This window comes from Battus philenor, unplaced genomic scaffold (genome assembly GCF_028537555.1).
Source record: "Battus philenor isolate CCGP_79_NKW_IND1 unplaced genomic scaffold, ilBatPhil1.0.hap1 SCAF_29, whole genome shotgun sequence".
Taxonomy (NCBI): Eukaryota; Metazoa; Arthropoda; class Insecta; order Lepidoptera; family Papilionidae; genus Battus; species Battus philenor.
In genome coordinates this window covers 6,147,213-6,167,618 of record NW_027181692.1, presented here as the reverse complement: position 1 = coordinate 6,167,618, position 20,406 = coordinate 6,147,213, and the positions used below count along the sequence as shown (strand labels likewise).

At 32.5% G+C, this 20,406-nt stretch overlaps 2 protein-coding genes across 2 annotated transcripts in view; both read left to right on the top strand.

The window, feature by feature from the left end:
• The first annotated feature begins 50 nt into the window (after positions 1-50).
• O-fut2 (O-fucosyltransferase 2) lies at positions 51-1,780 on the top strand. Its single transcript, XM_068769770.1, has one exon. The coding sequence runs from the start codon at positions 75-77 to the stop codon at positions 1,314-1,316; it is 1,242 nt and encodes a 413-aa protein (XP_068625871.1). The 5' UTR covers positions 51-74; the 3' UTR covers positions 1,317-1,780.
• Positions 1,781-3,066: 1,286 nt separating this feature from the next.
• The window catches only part of Adar (Adenosine deaminase acting on RNA), a 64,166-nt gene continuing 46,826 nt past the window's right edge, over positions 3,067-20,406 (top strand). The window contains exons 1-4 of the mRNA XM_068769811.1: positions 3,067-3,186; positions 4,433-4,449; positions 9,881-9,965; positions 17,341-17,411. Coding sequence (XP_068625912.1) covers positions 3,153-3,186; positions 4,433-4,449; positions 9,881-9,965; positions 17,341-17,411 — 207 coding nt within the window. The 5' untranslated portion in view covers positions 3,067-3,152. The remainder of the gene's footprint in view (positions 3,187-4,432; positions 4,450-9,880; positions 9,966-17,340; positions 17,412-20,406) is intronic.

Sequence of the window (20,406 nt, the reverse complement as noted above, 5' to 3'; positions counted from 1 at the left end):
ACGTTGAGTAAAAAAAATGAACGATTAGACTCGAGTTGTGAATTCTGTAAACAATGTCATAAATTCGAAACAAAATGTTTTCATACAAGTTTATGTTAAAAATCGTTAATTTCGTTGTAATATACACGTTTTTATTCATAGGAACTGCTGGAGAAAATGTAGACGAGGGATTCTGTAGTATAGAATCAAAAAGCTGTGGAAATAATGACTCTGAATTAAGGTATTTGTTTTACGATGTTAATCCACCAGAAGGATTTAATTTACGAAGGGACGTTTATATGAGATTTGCAATAATGCTGGCCGAAGCGCAGAAGAGCGGTAGAAGATTAAATTGGCGTCTTGTTTTACCGCCATGGCATCGATTATACCACTGGAAGTCGCAAAAATACAACAGTAAACCAATGCCCTGGAATACATTTTTTAACATGGATTCTCTAAAATCCTACGCGCCTGTAATGGATCTACATGAATTGTTTTCCAAAACAATAGCGATGAAGTTTGAAATAGATCGTCTGTATGTCTTGCATAATTACGAAAACGCGTTTGAAAATGGTGTTTTCGATGAAAAATGGGAGACTGTCGATGATTGTAAATATGATGGAAATTTTTGGGGATACAAAAATATTACAGCTAAGGAAGTGGAGTGTGTTAATTTTCAAGGCAAGATATCAATGCTTTGGGAATTGGTTACCCAGCATCCGGCAGACAAGTATGTCATGTTCTCTCATGGAGAAATACCTTTGCATGATACATATGGAACTAAAGCTTATTGGGATTGCAGGAAGAGTATGGTGTTTAATGATGACTTGGTGAGAATAGCTAAAAATTTTATGTCCCAATTTCTAAAATGTAAAAAGGAGAAATGTACTAGTTACGTAGCCATTCATTGGAGAAGACAAGATTTTGTTCACAGCAGATATAATGACATTCCTTCCATACATGGAACTGCGCAACAGGTACATAAAGCAATTGTAGACTTTACACCAAATGTAAATAAGGTTTTTGTAGCCACAGATGCATCCACAAAGGAAAAGGAGAAATTAGATAATGAACTAAGGAATCTAGGATATAAGGTATACTTTTATAAACCTAATAACAAGGACATAGAACTCTACAAAGATGGAGGAGTAGCAATAATAGAACAGATAATATGTTCTCATGCTGCATATTTCATAGGGACACATGAGAGCACTTTCTCATTTCGGATACAAGAAGAGAGAGAGATACTAGGCTTCGATAGTAGTACCACATTTAACAGATTATGCCCTGATTCAGGTAAATGTGAGAAGCCATCCAAATGGACCATTGTTAACTAAATCATTTGAAGTTCCTATAAAAGTCAATTTTTTACAATGCTATAGTAATAAAAAATGTTTAATCATATACAAGTATTATTATGTTAAGACTAGAGATTGTCTGTTTGGGCTGTCTGTATGACAGGCAGACAGCCGGACATTTTATGTCAAGGTTGGCCTTATTCTAGCTAATCCAACTCCTTAAAGAATCTACTCCAAGCAAACTCGTAATCCTTTGCTCGTGATCTTGAAAAGGCATCTTGGTGAACAGAGGTAGATGACCTTGAAGAATCTTATCCTTACATCCTTTGCACTACACATGAAATGCTTCAACTCTACTCTTAGCTTTGGCTATAAATCTTTATTTGTGATAGATTTTTTAATGTGCCATAATTTTTATTTTATACTATAGGATAGAGCGTGAAATCTCTCAGCAGTAATTAGTTTTTAACCATTTAGAGTAATATTCGTAATGTAAATGCATTTGCTACACCATTGTAATAATATTTTTATGTATAATGTATAAGCAGATCTTATTTTCGAAAATGTTTAATAAAAATAAATTTTATTTGTTGTTTGTACATGTCTTATTTTTATTTGGGAACAAATCAATTTTTCTTTTGTGTGAAATAAGAACCCCATCCAAATGATCCACATATTTTTGTCTATGAGGTTGACCGATGACTTTGTTAAGGTAATTGGAAGATGCTGGAAACAAACCACTTCGAACGAGTTCAAACAAGCCGGTATAAGTTATACTATAATTAGCTATAACAAATTTAAAAAATGCAAATTTTGCCAATTGGCTTCTACTAATATTCATAACCATCACTTCAGCCGTTGGATGTCCACAGCTGGATAAAGGTCTTCCCCATAGATTTCCAATAAGATTTGCTAGAACGGCGTGCATCCCGTGTTATCCGACCACCATAAGGTCATATGTCCACTATGCTGGCGCGCGTACTACGCTTCGCCTACCGACCGTGGTCTGCATTCCAGGATCTTAAGGCCTCAGCAGCCTACCCATTGTTACTTCTATTTGCTTATTTACTGAACTATGTTGGATACTTAATGAATATATGAATGGATAACTAAATTTAAAAATTGAGATAGTTAAATTGATCTACTGTATACGCGAATATAATGAAAAGGATTCGTTAACATTGATGTTAAAATTTTAGTCTGAATTTGTCTTTAAAATAAAATTTACATTCTAAAAATAAAAACACAATCACGGATTTTTTATCAATTTATTTTATTTATTTACCTCAGTCGATAATTTTACGACAAGCAATTCGACGAAAATTGTGTACCTATTCTTTTCGAGAAGCTAGATTTGTACCTTGGACGAAATAATAAAAGCAATCAACACTGGTAAAAATAAGCAATACAAATAAGAATGGATTAGTAAAGCAATAACATAAGTATTATTTTTTTTGACAGACATTTTGGTGCTAATGTAAACGAATCTCACTGAATCTTGAAAGTTTGAATTAACTACGGAGATAGAGATTGCATTATTATTTATATTTATTAAGGCTACTGCCTTAATAATAAGTGCGCCGAAAGAATATTGTCAATATTATCTATGACAAAGTTTGTTATCTGTGGTAAATGCAGGTTTATATGGTCTGTAGACTGCGGATAAAAAAAATGGGAAAAATTGATTTGTTTTCAATATTTATCCTGCTTTATTTCACAAATTTTTGAATAAATAAATTTGAAACCAACAGATTTAATGAAAAACATTGTTGTTGTGTCATATAAAAGTCGTGAAATGTTGTCGTGAAATAACTATGTGAATGCTATTTTAAGAAAACTTCATGTATTAAATTTTTGCTCAATTAATCGTTGGAAATGGTAGAAGAAACTACGGATTTCACTCGCAATGGTGGGTTCTTCTCGTATTGCTTATATATTTTCATGAAACTTAATACGTCAATTAAAATTTCATTGATAAATAGCGACTTTCTAAGGTTACTGCATCGAAACACTGCATTAAGAATATTCTCTCATGATCTTAGTTTAGATTTTGGTAAGACAGTAACGTTCTACAATAGAATTCTCTAGATCCATGGACGTGAAGGTCGCAATTATTGAAAAATGGAGACAAATGTATTATAAAATTAAACTAAAGTTAACATTACAAGTTATCATATGGTTAAATATTATTTTAATTTTATTCAATGTATTGATAAAACCGTTATTCCTCTATAATTTTACACAATATATATTTTACACGAGATTATGTGTGCAATTGAATAGTTGTTTACATTCATGACAGCTTTGATTTAGTGATGTCCATCACAGCTGTCAGTTTTTTTGGATGCCGTAATTACGGTTATCGGTTCATTTGGGTCAAATCAATAATAAATATATTTGTGATCAACTGTTTTTTCCCGGGTTCTGTACGCCTAAAATAGGCATGTAATAATTTTATTAGAGGTATTTCTATTTTTCTTAAATGGAATCACTACTCGATTCCGTCACTCTATTGTGACAACTTTCGGTAAAAGGATTGAGAGTCGAGGGGTTGAAATAGCGTTTTGATTATTAAGTCAGGATAGCAGTTCAGCAGTTCGGCAGCCATCGAGGTTATAAGTTGTCTAGTGGAAACTATGCGAGTTGGCCGATAAGAGTGTTAAAAGTGGAATAAAAGTTTTTACTGTGCTGTGAATTGAAGTTTTTCTGATAGACAAATATTTAATTTTAGCTAACATTGACTCTGAACTCTTGAGCTGCTGAGACTAGCCGGTCAGAAACTTAACAGTTGCTTTTTGTAAATGAAATTTAACAATTTTTCATCTGTACTTTATAATATAAACCACGTAAATGAATCAACAAATCAAGTTCTAAATATTTCGATCAACTAAAAATTTTTGAATGCTGTATAAGGTTTATTTAACAATTTACTTTTAATTATAGATTTAAATTTAGGAAACGGAAGGGTTAAGATATCTTATGGAACTTTATTATATACGCGTTCAACTAGATCCATGAAGTACGTTCTTCGGCTGTGGTGATGATGAAGTAAATCGCTCTGTTCATTTAGAAGATGTACCACTTGTGATCTGTCTAATATTTCTTATATATATTATATGTATATAATTCTTAATAACATTTCTTTTTAATTTCAGATGATTTTGAAGTTTGGGTGAGTGGAATTAGTTTTTTAATTTCCTTCTATTTTCAATTTTAAGTGTTTTTTTTAAATAGACCATTTAAAAAATTGGTTGACAGTATTATAATACGTGTGATAAAAGTTTGCTTGTTGTTAAAATCTTATATAGTATTGGGATGAATATTTACCTGAAACATTTTATATTGTATGGAAAGACATTTATAGCTAAGAAATTGTGGAGGCGGCTTATTGTTCCGGTTGATAATAGATGATGATTTGACCCTCGTTTAGAAAAGGAAGTGGCCTATGGGAGGTAAATATCATACTACGACAAGAGAATAGTTAAGAGTGATAAAATAACTGTGATCTTAGAAATATAAATTAAAGGCGGTATAAATAGTAAGACAATAAGAATTAATAATAAATAAATTTTTAAATAAATGATAAAAATAGTGAAGGTGAAGGTAGTGAGACGATGTATGGAAGGAATGAAAGATTGAAAAGAACGAAAGATAAGTGTGGAAATTAATTAAAATTATGTGGAAAAATTATGTTTAAGTAAAGACGCTATCCACCCATTATGTGGTTGACCGAGATGCCCCAGAAACGGGACCAAAAACAGAAGATGATACTTCACAGAAGTAAAATAAATGTTTTATTTCTAATATTAAAATTCAATACATACTCTTTTCTATTTATACCTTTTACCTAATACACCAATACCTCACTTTGCGTCATGGTTGCGTTCCAAAAAAACACGACGCAAATTGAAACGCCGCAAGGTGAATTAAGATTTTCTATAGCAAACCATGTAAAGATCGAAGATAGGTTCCAGGGTCACGAAAAAAGTACTTTTTAAAAAGAAAATTTAAAATACTAAAAACATTTAAAAAACAAAAATAATGTAACTCTGCCAATAAAAAAATTAGAATTTTTTACCTTTTTTGTAACCAGAAACAACACGTAAAAATTTATATAAATGTATTATTCCCTTTTAAAAAGCACAGCACACAACGTAATTGAAACTTAACTCTAAAATTATCAAAACAAAGTGAAAATAAAACTGTATTCAAATTGCGTTGTTTTTAGTTAGAAAGGGAATCCCCGAGTTTTGATGGCAAGGCGTAATTAGAAACAAAAGTGTTGCCATTTTTTAGGAAAAAAAGAAATTTAAAAAAAAATTAAAGACTCGAACCCAAAACAACGCAACCACGAAAATGTAACGACGCACAGTGAAAATTAGTACTAATTGAGCAGCGACGCAACTTCGAAAAAAACGCAAAACGAAACGACGCAAAGCGAGGTATTGGTGTATATAAAACTCTCGTGTCACGGTGTGCGTGATTGAACTCCTTCGAAACGGCGCCACCGATTTTCGTGAATCTTAACGCGCATATCGGCCAGGGCGGAGAATCGGACAACATCTATTTTTCATCCCTCTAAATGTTAAGGGTAGTCCACCCCTAAATTTTTTTTATTTTGTATGATACAGCATACAAAAATATATACAACCTTAAATTTTCACCCCTCTACGATCAACACTTAACGCTTTCGATTATAAATATATCCCCGGACATATATAGTATATAGTTATTTTAATTGAACTAAAAAAATGTTTCGTAGAAATAACATACATGGCAAAACAACGTTTGCGAGATTAGCTAGTATTTATATAGAACACTAGCTGATCCCGCAAACGTTGTTTTGCAAAAAAAATATTTTTAATTTTCAATTTAAAAATAAGGGTTGATCGTAGAGGGGTGAAAATTTAGGGTTGTATGTATTTTTGTATGTTAAATCATAAAAAAATAAAAACAAAAAATTTCGTCAAAAAAATAAAATTTTTTTTTAAGGGTGAACAACCCTTATCACTTAGGGGTATGGAAAATAGATAGTAGCCGATTCTCAGATCTACTAAATACGCATATAAAATTTGGTAAAAATCGGTCGAGCCGTTTCAGAGGAGTTCAAGTTCGAACACCGTGACACGAGAATTTTATATATTAGATAATAAAATTTCATTATTTTTTATTACAATTATCTTGTGCAAGCGCTTATAAATAACTTGACCTCTGACTAGGTAGACCAACGACACAGTTGAAGTCGCCGGGGAGCCGATGTCAACGTTGTGATCTTTGGAGGAATATGTCTTGTTGTGAGGGTTTAAACACATACATGATGATGATTATGCAATTAAACATTTCTGTGGTAACTTTTCCTCACCAGCTCATTTGTTATCAACGCACCACGTTCAATTGACTGGTAGAGTATGTATACATGTCATTAACCTTTAATAGCCTGATTTACGAAAGTGATTTTTTTTTAAATATTACTGTGTTTGCTTGAGGGTCTAGATAAAGGGAAAAATAGATTTTTTTTAATTTCGTTGGAAAGAAAGTACAACAGTAAAATTCGTACAGGCAACCTATAAAAAAAGTAATAGTAATGTGAACATTCGGTTTAAAAGATTGGTATCAAAATTGAAACTCTAGGCCAGTGATTCTCAACCCATGTGCCGCGGCACTTTTGTGTGCCGCGAGATTTTAAAAATGTGCCGCGAAAAATTTAAAATATATATAACACATATACAAAAAAAAATATTCAACGTAAATATTTATATATTGAACCAGCTAATTATATTTAATTTACAAAACGCTTTTCTTAATCCCTAATTATGATAAAGTCATGTTTATGTATTAAAAATTGTCTCAAGTCTACCACACTTGTCTTTTTCCAAATGAGCATGTTGTTTGTGTGATATTTTAAATTTACATGATTTTCCATTGTAATACTAATCTACCCTTTGTAAAATTAGAAAAGTATTTGATTCGTATCCTTATTAATTTGTTGGCATGTAGTTTCGATAAAAAAATAGGAGGTATATTGACTTTGCAATGCACGTATTCTTTGATTTACAATATCTAAGACTTTTCAGATTTTATTCCATTCGATGAATATTTCTGTAATTAAAAAAGTTTGCTGTTTATATCTAAAAAAATCCCGAGGATTGCTGCTAAATTGTTTCACGAATACAATGGCAGCAATTATTTAAATAAAATTCGATTTTATGCATTAAAAATTGTATTTGTGTGAAAGTTATATAACTTCATAAGGGTTATATTTTTCATTTTCATAAATTACAAATGGTTACAGAATTTGTATATTTATAAATTTAAATTTATATATTCTTCGATTTTTTTGACAGTATTTTTTTTGTTTTTTTCAGACCCCTTAAAAATGGACAAATGGATAAAGAAAAAAAAGAATAATGATGATGATGATGCAAGTAACAATAATGATGACATATACGACCAAAGTAATGAGTGTTCCTCTGTTTTAAGTGAAAATAGTTCTATTTTAAAAAAGTATATAATTCCTAGAAAATATAACGACAATTTTTTAAGATTTGGATTCACCTCATCGTTAGAAAATAACATAGTAGTCCCAGAATGTATTATATGCAATTTAAAATTATCAAATAGTGCTATGGTTCCTAGCAAACTTCTTCGTCACTTGGTTACCAATCATCCCTCTTTATCAACCAAAGATAAGAACTATTTTAAAACGTATCTTTCAACAAAAGTAAAACAAGGAAAAAATTTTAAAAACAATTTTGTGTGTCCGAAAAAGCTCAGTTTGCTTCTTATGAAATCGCGGAATTGATCGCAGTAAAATTGGAGCCCCATAATTTAGCAGAAGAAATTATATTACCTGCTTGCCGTAAAATAGTCAAAACGATGATTGGTGAATCAGCCGATGTTGAAATTTCCAAAATACCCCTTTCTAATGACACTATACATCGCAGGATAAAAGATCTATCAGAAAATATCGAGCAGAATACTACAAAAAATCTTCAAAATTCCTTTTTTGCAATACAAATAGATGAAACCACCGACATCACAGGAAATTCTCAGTTAATTGCATTTGTTAGATTTATCTATGAAGATGATATTATAAATCAATTTTTATGTTGTCGGGAGCTGTCAAATTTTACAACCGGGAAAAATATTTTTGAAGTAATTAATTCATATCTAGAAAAAACAAATGTCTCTTGGAATTTTTGTATTGGAATTTGCACAGATGGTGCACCCTCAATGACCGGGCATATTAAAGGATTTGTATCTTATGTAAAAGAATTGAATCAAAATATAATAGTTACACATTGTTTTTTGCATAGAGAAGCTCTTATAACAAAGTTCCTGTCACCAGATTTAAAGATAGTTTTGGAGCAATGTGTTAAAATGGTAAATTACATAAAATCAAGACCATTGAAAAACAGATTATTCAAGGAACTATGTAAAGCAATGGAGTCCAAGTATGAATCTTTGCTACTCCATACTGAAGTAAGATGGCTATCCAGAGGAAAAGTCTTATCTCGGGTTTTAAAATTAAAAAAGGAAATGAAAGCTTTTTTTGAACAAAATAATAATATTGAATTTGTTGAAATATTAGAAGATTTAACATGGACAACGAAACTTGCTTATTTGTCAGATATTTTTGTCATTTTTAACAGTATTAATTCAAGTATGCAAGGTTCAAATGAAAATATTTTAAATTCAACTGATAAGTTGGTGGGGTTAAAAAGACAAATTTCTTTATGGAAAAAGAAAGCCCAAGAAGGTAATTTAGAAAAGTTCGAATCAGTTCCTAAAGACGGGTATAAAATTATTAAACAAATTGTTCTTGATCATTTGACAACATTAGAGGAGAGAATTGTTTATTATTTCCCGGAATTGGATATTAATAAGTTTGATTGGGTTCGTAACCCATTTCTAATTACGGACACTGCTGTATTTGAGTTAACTTTAAATGAAGAAGAAGAGCTTATTTTGCTTTCAACTAATCGAGATTTAATTTTAAAACATTCTGAAGAATCACTTAATACATTTTGGATAAAAATCAGATGCATCTATCCACTTTTATCTAGAAAAGCTTTAAATATTCTATTACAATTTTCCACATCTTATTTGTGCGAATTCGGATTTTCAGCATTAGCCAATATTAAAACTAAAAAAAGATCAAGGTTGTTAAATGTAGAAGACGATATGAGAGTAGCATTGTCATTTTTACGACCAAATATAAATGAAATTATCGAAAAACATCAAGCTCAAATTTCTCATTAAAGTAGTTTAGTTAATTAGCTTTTAATTTTATATCGTTAAGAAAACTGGCCATTTTGTTGTATTTTTAGATTATTTACATATAATACAATTTTTATGGTTCTTTTTATTCAGTTTGTCATGCCAACAAAAAAACTTCTGTTGGTTTTTTTTTTATGTGCCGCCAGATTTCAGAATAGTTAAAAATGTGCCGCAGGTGAAAAAAGGTTGAGAACCACTGCTCTAGGCTATTAAGGGTTAATTCCGCTATTAAACAATAAGTAAAAAGTGTAAATAAATGATGAAATAAGTTGTGAATTTTACAGTAATAAGGTTGGTGAATAAATTATGTTGTATGTTCCTAGAACACCTGCGTCAGTTCCAGCACAGATGTCAGCACGACAGGAGCGAAGCGTTCGCAGCTGAAACGAAGGTTTCCACGCCAAAGATGTAAGTTGAAGACTTGTATAAATATCTTCTTCCAGCGTTAACGCTTTCTGAAGTTCGACACCAGAGGGCGCCCTTGAGTTAGTATTAGGGAGACTGGAAAGTACACGGGTTTCCAAATAAGATTATTTTTTTGTTTTTATCGCACTCTACTAAATGCTACTGTGATTGAACGCGTGCGCTGTTTACACATTTCACGGGGAATCCCCGAGCTTATGTGCTGACATGCTGCACACGCACACTGAGTATGTATTTCTTCGCATAATATAAAAGTTTTATCTACAGAGAATAGTATTTGTGTGAAAGTTTCACAGTTTCAGAAAGATTTAATTTTCCGTATTCGTAAATTACAAGTGAGTGCATAATTTAGATTAAAGTAAATTAACGGCTGTGATTAAAGTAAAATTCAGAGGGAATTAATGCAGGAAATTTTGGAGGGAAGTAATGGCTGGGAAGTGATGATATTTTAACTGGTCAAGGCAATTTATTTTTGTTTCTGTGTACAACTAAAAATATTGAAAAGAATCACAACTGTTAAATAGCAAAATTATGCATTTCTGCAAGCTTATCGATTTACACGGTTTTCTCAGAAACGTATCTATCGTGTAAATCGGGGGATAGGTGTAATGTCGTTTCTGTTGACATCTAATATATAAAATTCTCGTGTCACGGTGTTCGAACTTGAACTCCTCTGAACGGCTTGACTGATTTGTACCAAACTTAATATGCGTATTCAGTAGGTCTGAGAATCGGCTACTATCTATTTTCTATACCCCTAAGTGATAAAGGTTGTTCACACTTAAAAAATTTTTTTAACGAAATTTTTTGTTTTTATTTTTTTATGATACAGCATACAAGAATACATACAACCATAAATTTTCACCCCTCTACGATCAACCCTTATTTTTTATTTGTAAATTAAAATATGAAATTTTTTTTGCAAAACAACGTTTGCGGGATCAGCTATTATTTTACATAAAAACCGGTTGATTTGTTACCGCTCCGGCAATGAACAATTTTATACTAAACGGCAAAGGGTTGTTGATAACGAAGGTGAATATATTGTTGAACAGAAAAACTTGTTAAAAATGTAGTCGTGTGAATTTAACTTAACCCTTAAATACACGACTTTTATTTATACTTTTATAAAAAATATTTATCTTGTAGATAAGTACACTAAAATGCAAAAAAAAAATATCTTTATAATATATTTTTAATACTAACTTTTTTAAAAAAACTTATGTTGCAGATATACAACACTATGCTAATACTTTTAAGTGTAGTACTCATTTTACGTTTAAGTGATATGTTGCAGTTTTACATCATTATGCATTTAAGGGTTAACCTTCACACGTCACGTCAATTACAAGGTCGTATCAAATTAGGCAAGTACTAGAAAGTTCATTAAACTAGCATTATTCGTTCTTTATTTAAAATCGAAAAATCATTCTGTCGGTCTCTCAGACCAGACGCGCGGGTATAAGAAGGTTAAGAAAGCGACATTATTTTCCGGTCCACCTAATGTAATAAACGGGTATTGTCGACGAGAGACTATCTCATTCATTCAATGTATGCGATTTAATAACAAACTACCAAACGTCACGGTAAATTTATCACTCAGCAAATTTAAGAGAAAAGGCATATTACTCTATTTCAGACTATGTTCGCTATGTTTAGGGTATGAAATTGTTAATACAATCATTAAAAAATGATAAACCCCACTGAGTTTATTGTTAGTTCTCAGTGATCGGCGCGTTTCGAACTAGTGTAAACTTAATTTTAAGCCGACTATTATAAATGTTTGGCTAAAAAATTTAATCTAACCTAACCTAACCTTTTTTTTTGTTTCGGTGGGGGTAAATCTTCCGGTGTTCAAGACGCCCTGCGTCTGGGGGGAGGACAGGGGTATGTGGGATTCCTACCCACTAAAACCCCCCCCGGTGGTCGCCCTCTGCGCTAAACGGGGGACCGCGGTATCTCCCGGTCAGGGATCACCACGCGGTCTTCCCTCGCGCCGTGCTATTTTTCGATAGCCCGTCCCGGGGTATGCGTGTATACGCTACCCCCGAAACCCTCGTGGTGCTATCACGATGGTTCGAGACCACGTCGAACCATCGTCCGCCTCAGAGTCGCCGAAGCTAGTGGGAGTTTAGGGCCCCCACCCTAAACTCCTGCGAAACCTAACCTAACCTAAATTACTGATGATTAAATATAAAATGAACCACTTTTCATAAAATCAAACACTTTAAAAGCCAAACTTACACCTACAGTACAAGTAGGGGGTCTACCCAACACGAAAAAACATGGCAAAGGGTCTACGACACAAAAAAGAACTCTGGTCTAAACTCTAATAAGAACCATTGGGCTTCGTTACCTTAAAAGAGGTTACAGCTAAGCGCTCTTTCTGCCTTATTGCGCAGAATCTGCAATGTCACTTGGGCCAGTGTAGCCAGTGTAAAAAAAAAGTTATATGTTTATGTCAATGTACACTGTATTTTTATGACTACAAGATGCATTTTCCAACACAAAAACGTAAATTCAAATTTTGATTGACTAAAAATTAATAATAGACACATATATTAAAGCTCCACGTGATATTTTCGACCAGTGGTGATCAACCTTTTTAATCTAGGAGCCAATTTTTTTTTGGCGGGCCGCATGTAAAGTAACATGTTAGTAACTTACAAAACTTATTTATAATAAACATTAGAATTTAAAAAGGTAAAAAGTAGATTCTATATTGAAATCTTAATTAAAAATGTAAAAACAGATAAGAAAATCGGAAATCCAAAGGGAATTTCACAGAAATTCAGAAGTTGTAAAAGCTAGAAAGGTTAAAGTCCAGCACCAATTGAATATAGGGTCATAAAAATGTATATTTCAGATTTCGTATTCTTATTACTTTCAAACATACAGGCACTAGGAAGATTACCACAGAGTAAATATCATCAGCTATGGCAGTAGGCGTAAAAAGTTTTTTTTTAAATAGTTTTTAGTATTTCTTTCGAAAAATATTTTAGTGGGTATCTATATCACATGCAGAGGTCATTGTGATTTTGGTTTTGAACAGAAGACGTCGTGTTTTCCCTAGCATTCAATTTGTAATTTGTTGAAAGTGATATGAAATTTAAATTATTGTGTTAAATAAGCATTATTGGCTAACATTGTCGTGTTTAATTTTTTGTTATTTTCAATAAAATCAACAAATGTGCGAGGTTGAAAACACGTGTGTTCAGTCTAAGAGAATCGACGAAGGTTCTGTATATTTATTAACTTTTTAATTTTATACAATAACAATACTATACAATAAGCTATTACATTAGGATACTAATAATATATATTTTCTTTTTTTAATATTTTCATGGCAATTGATTTTTATTAATTATTTTTTTCTATTTTCTTACTAAAGGATTCCGTATGGAACAGCCACGTATATTTTAAGAAAAAAAAAATTAAAAATCTTGATAATTATTTTAAACCATTGATTGTTTATAAATTAATTTAATGTTTTTATATATTTTCGGATTTAATATTAGTATACATATATAAATGTATGTTTGTATGTTAATGTAGATTACCCGCTAATTAAGAAATTGATTTAAGCCAAATGTCAAATGTTTTTTTTTTTGTATAATTAGTACACATCTATGGTTTTAACAATAAAGGATTAAATAAATAAAGAGAAAATAAAAGACAACTGTTTAGAATAACACTGATCAGCTGTTCAATGGGGTAGGTAAGTGATATTGGACAGTGATATTAAAATGAGGCCTATAGCTGTGACAATAAGAATCAAAATCGTATACATCAAAGAAGATTCCGCGCTCGCATCTTGAATTTAAACATACCCTTTGTTCCTCCTGTGTGTTGAAATTTCGTAAAATCAGTGTTAGTTGACCTCCCGGTAAATAGAATGTTTCCAAATTAAAAATTAAAAAAAATCTTTATTCAAGTAGGTATTTATACGCACTATGCAATACTACTGAAGGAAATGCAAATATCCCTTTTCAAATAAATTTAACAATTTTTATGTCTACATTATACAAAGTTCCACACATTTCGATAGACTAAATACTCTTGAAACATATAAGATATATTTATTAATATACTTTTAATTTTAGATTTAAAATTTTATATCGCGTTGAGGTCTATGTCCAGCCGTGGACGTTCTATGCTTTAAATGATTATATATATATATATATATATATATATATATATATATATATATATAACTACATTACATACCTACATAACTACCCATTATTTATACTTCTACCTTTTCCATACTATGGTTGTCTGTAAGAGATTGCCTCGTGTGATAAGACTGCCCATTGTACTTTTTGGTTTATTATTATGAAATTATTTAAATTTATCCTAGCGTGTACAATAAAGAATATTACATTACATTAATATTTATATTAAAATTTATAATTTAAATGACATAGTAATTAAATGATATTTATTGCAATTATAAAATAATTGTTAGATGTAAAGTTTAAATTAAAATAATTGTAGTTTTGTGGAGGCATTGCCCTAAGATATTTATGGAGGGATGTACTATAATCGCCACCATTGGCGGCCGAGTTGCGAACATAGTGTTGTATTATAGTACGTAACGAGAATTCTATATAATTATTGCGGGTGTTAATTATAAGATATTATCCCGGAAATCGAACCAGCTACTTAAGATCGCGTTCAAATTTAAGCCATTCCAAATTCAAATTAATAATAGTATTTAATATGTATTTATTATCGTTTCAACCCTATGACGTTTATTGTTGGACATAGACCTCTCGAATTATAATTTTTAAAACACAAGATCGTGTTCAGGTTGTCGGAATATTCTCGATGCAGGCCAATTTGAACCGGTCTTATTGGATATATACCACGAGGCCTATGTCCAGCTGTGTATGTCATATAACTGAAATGATAATTATGACATTTAATTATTAATTATTATTTTATGTGAAAGGTGTTCTGAAGATTATTCAAGTATCTAGTTATAAATCTGAAACTACCCTTATACATGGACGATTTGAAAGTTGGTGAAAGCGCCATCTGTTGGCGAATTCGAAATATATGTAGCGTTCACGCTTCGTATTGCTGGCCACTACGGTAATAATACTTTTATGTCAAATCATTCTCGCGCGTTCGAATTTGAAATTCGAACGCCGATTTGAATTCGAACGCCATCAGTGATGTGTTCCCTGCCGTTGCGTTAGGGTCGTGTAAGTTATAAATAATCTTTGTACATATATAAATGCACCTTCCTCGATCACTCCTGGCTATTATCATCTTCCTTATCCAACGTGCTGACGTGGTAAATCACTTCCACCCTCTAATCGAGTACATATATTTTTTCAAGTAGGAGTTGCCGAGCGTTTCTGAATTGTCAATTATTTTAAAATAAGTTGAAAGCCCCGGCGAAATGATCATCAAAGAAGAGCCGGCGAGAAACTAAACAGTTGCAGGACAAATGAACTTGTTAATGGTCCTATTCTAAATAGGGAAGCATATCAATCGAAAGGCGCTAAATATAGGCCTCCCCCAAACTTATATATATATATATATATATATATACTATATATAGATCATAATTAGATGACTTCAATTATTTTAATAATTATACAATTTAAGCTAGTAAATAGATTAAGTGCCTTTGTTAAACGTAAATGTAAAAACAAAGGCACGGACGCTAATGTATGTTGAACATAGATCCTAATAATAAAAAAAACCTCAACTAGTTACGAGGGTCAAACTGAAAGTTCTTAGAAAATCAAAAACTAAGCATTCTAGCAAGTTATTAGTTTTATTATAACTTTTCAAAATAGCGTCCATTTACATCAATACATCGCTGCATTCGATGGAATCATTGAGAAAAGCACCTTGCCCACTCGGCCTTAGGGGTCTCTTCGACGGCGTTTTGAAACGCAGCCACTGCTTCTTCGGCGTCCATAAAATGTTTTCCTCGAAGTTTTTCTTTTATTTTCGGGAATAAATAAAAATCGCAGGGTGCGAGGTCGGGGCTATACGGCGGGTGACCCAGTAATTCCACGTCTGAGGTCGCCAAATAGTCGATCGTTTGCCTGGCGGTGTGCGACGAGGCATTGTCGTGATGAAGGAGGATCCTGCTGCGAGGTCGTTTCTCTCGAACTTTTTCCAAGACAAGTGGCAAACAGTTGTTAGTGTACCACTCTGCATTAACCGTTTTCTGATCCTCTAAGACAACTGTCGCGTAATGACCTGTCTTTCCGAAGAACGAGGCCACCATCTTTTTTCCAACACTTCGACCTCTCTTCACTTTAGTTGGCAACTCTTCGGAAGGAAATACCCACTGAGCAGACTGTCTTTTGGTTTCCGGATCATAACAGTAAATCCAGCTTTCGTCACCCGTTAGTATGTCGAACACAGCATTTGAGTCACCTCCGTTAAATTTTTGGATCATTTCTCGGCACCAATCAACACGGCGGAGTTTTTGAGCCTCGGTCAAATTATGCGGTATCCAGCGGGCACAAAGCTTCCTGACCGCTAAATGTTCATGGAGGATTTTGTGCACTTGACTCATACCTATGCCTAGACTTGTCCGAATCTGCTGATAGGTCACTCTTTTGTCAGTCTCTTTCATACGCCGCACAACACTGATATTGTCTTCAGTCGTCGCTGTAGAAGGCCGTCCCTCACGCAAATCATCGGTGAGATTAGTTCGACCACGTTTGAATTCATTAAACCAGTTGTAAACTGTGGCACGAGATGGGGCTTCATCGTGAAAAGCCAATCGAAGTCTATCATAACTTTCTTGTTGACTTATATGACATCGAAAGTCATAAAAAATCATTGCACGAAAATTTTCTCGGCTTAAATTTATTCTGACGTGCACAGACAATTTTCAATTTGCCGCCAAATCGTAAAACAAATGACAAATGAATGAAATGTATACTCAATATTATTGGTAAAGAGTTCTATTTTCAAAATTTAAACTTATTTTTTTAATATAATGCTTTTAAGTTGCCAGTTCTAAAAACTTTCAGTTTGGCCCTCGTATTTAAAGTAGGACCTAATTATATAATAATATTATAATAATAATAATAATAAATCTTTAATTCAGACCATATTATGGATGGGAAATGGAGCCTTAAGATTTTGAAGGAGAGACGACAGACCGGCAAGCCCAGGGTGTCTGTTCAACTTGTGAATGGGTTGTCTAACTACAAGGTGGAAACTACCTTGCAAGCTGGTCAGAAGGCTCTGGATGCATGCCGATTCCAACCGGTCCTATTGGAAATATTTGATAGATTATACAATTGTCACTTACTATTTTTACACGTTACTATTTTTATATTTGGTGGATTATACAACTGTCACTTATTACTATTTTTAGATGGGGGTCCCCCGACGAAACGTCCAGCGCCAAGCATCCAGCTGGATGCTGGCTTCAAATGGAATTTGCAGGTATGGAAATCAATTTTTAATTAGTGTTAAGATATTTTTAGAAATACACAAACAGGTTATGGAGTGAAAGGTTTATGGTGGAAGAAAGAAAAAGCATGAAAGATACTGTGAAGGAAGAAAGAAGACAAATGCTGAAAAAAATTCTAAAAAATTTATTACCCGAAATTGTAATGTCCCTGCCCCACGCTAAACAGGGGAAATGAATTAAAAAAAAACATCTAGAGCAGTGGTAGCTTAGCTGTAGAGGACTAAGAAGACATATCCCAGGATCAATAACTCACACCATGTGTAATAAATGAATAGAATTGCCACTGCTCAGAGACAAGTTCCCAGAGGATCGACAGCAGCGACCTCCTCGTAACATAATAACACACTGCTATCGCCAACCCGCTTTCCACGCTGGCGATGATGTTATTGTTACAAAGTACGAGTTACAGAACCCTCTAAACCAGGGCTTCTTAAACTTTTGTAATTTACGACCCCATTTATGATTGCGAGTTTCTTGACGACCCCATACAAACGTAAAAGAAAAATAAATTAATATTTTTTGATGACTTGTTTATTAGGTAACAATGTACATATACATATGAAAATATATAATTTTAGAATTCGTTTAGAAACATACAAAAATCTAAAATTAAAAATTGCACAAAAAATTATAAAATTGAATTTATATTAGTTTAAAACCTTCAAGAAATCTGCGTGTCTAGATGCTGCAAGTCCCCTGTATTCCGCCAACTCTAGTGATGTTATAAAATGGTATATATAAATATTTGACATTAAAGTCTCTCGACCCATAGTTTGAGAAGCCCTGCTCTAAACAATAAACACTGAACCCTAGGATCATGAAGTACCGTAAACACGCGTGATTTTGAAGTTATTTATAGATTTTTGTGTACGGTTCTCGGAAATTCTAACCGAGTACTATCTCGAACTTACTAGAACCTTCTCCGTAGTACAAATAAGTGTACTCCCCATGTTGTTTTTTGAGTTATAAGATACGATATAAATCTACGATCAGTGATCCAAAGTGATTATTTGGCAAGATTTGGAAGCGAAGTTTGGAGTAAGCGAAAGTATACTTTGTGTTAAAGTAGGGTGACAATCTGATTTGTGAATAAAGGACTCCTTGTGAACCAGTGGTGTTTCATTCCGAGTCAGAACCCACAGTACGTAACATTAGATTCCACCATAGATATCTTTGGGGAAGCCTATTCCTTACAGTGGATACGGGTTTTTATGTTTTTAGAGCCTGGAGGTGCTTTCAAGAATAGAAAGCTGTTTTTTTATGTAATATTACTTATGGAGGTATATAATCTGGTCTCTAAATAATTTAATATAGATTGTTCCTGTGTTCATTGTTATTGTTTAAACACCCATTTACAATACTCGGCGATAAATATTACCTTTAGAAAGAGACAATCGGCTTTGTTGAGCGTTATCTCTGTCGCACGAAATACAGTTTGGTATCTATATGTGGTGTGGCTTTAGGTTGGGGTAAAATAAAATAAAAAAAAAAACATGTTGACATTAAGTTTACGTTACGTTTATTTAATTATTTAGGAAGTTACAACTGTACATAATAAACACCATTATACACCAAAAAAATATAATAAAAAAATGCTACCACTATAGAAAAATTGGTGTATTTTATACAAAGAAGAAAAATAGTTATCAAAAAAAGCAAATGATACTTGTTGTAACAGCTCCTAATAGATACCGGAATGTTTGTATTTCGTGTGAAAGGGATAACGCTCTACGAAGCCGAAATTAGCCGATTGTCTCTTTCCAAAGGTCTATGTGCAATATTTATCGCCGGATACTGTAATATTGTTTGTTGGTGTATTCATTTATTAACATTTAGATATAAGCTAGCATATGACCAGGGCAGTGAACATCATATCACTGATATGATGATGATATATATTTATGTATTTATTTACTTTATTAGAGATAAACAGTAACAAAAAGTAGTAAGAAAGTACAAACTAGAAGCATAGATATATAAAATTAGTTACAATTGCTTACCTTATAACTATCTCACTGAAAACATTTAATGATTTATGGTCAAACAATGACAGAACAAGTAAAAACATTAATAAACAGGGGTCAAAGACTATGGTTTATAAACTTATATTATGTTTGTTTATATATCTATATCATATATTTATATTATGGTTTAAATTGTATTGTGTGTACCCAATAATTTCGAATGAAATCGTCTTTTAAAAGATACGAGAGAGCACAAGAATATATCAATATCACTAATATATGAATTGTGGAGGTCACACATTCTGTATAAGGGTGCACGTTTACAGATATTTGTCTTAGCCGTTGATAACAAAAAGAGAGATCTAGAACGCGTTCTAGCTGCAGGAATTCGAAAGTTTACCCCGGACAACAGTTCTGAACAGTTAACGTTGCCACCACAAATATTTTTAAGTGTAATGGCGTCCATTAGATAACGTCGTTCCTTCAGTGATAACATTTGGTATCTGCTTAAAAACATTTTATAAAAATCCCGGAGCAATGCATTCGGTAGTTCAGAATACGAACGAATTTTTTTTGTACTCACAATTTTATTTTCTTAGATTGCATACAGTGGATTCCAAAAGGGGGATAGATACTCTAAATGAGATCTTACTAGAGATTGATAAAGATATATGAAAGTGTCTCTGCGCTTAATTTTAGTTACTTATAATTAATAACTTCGTCAATGTGTCTGTCGAGAGTGAGTTTTGAGTCCAGATACCACCCACAAATTCCGTATGTTATTATCAGAAGCGAGATAGTTGATAGATGGCTTTAGGTTGGGGTAATAATAAAATAACAAATTAGGTTTACGTTACGCTTATTTAATTATTTAAGTATCTTGCAACTGTACACAATAAACACCATTATAGACCAAAAATATTACAATTAAAAAAATAAAATAAAAATAATTATCAAAAAAAGCAAATGATACTTGTTGTAACAGCTCCTTATAGATACCGGA

Coding starts and splice junctions, on each gene's coding strand:
- O-fut2 (XM_068769770.1), top strand. CDS start 75: ATGTTTTCATACAAGTTTATGTTAAAAATCGTTAATTTCGTTGTAATA.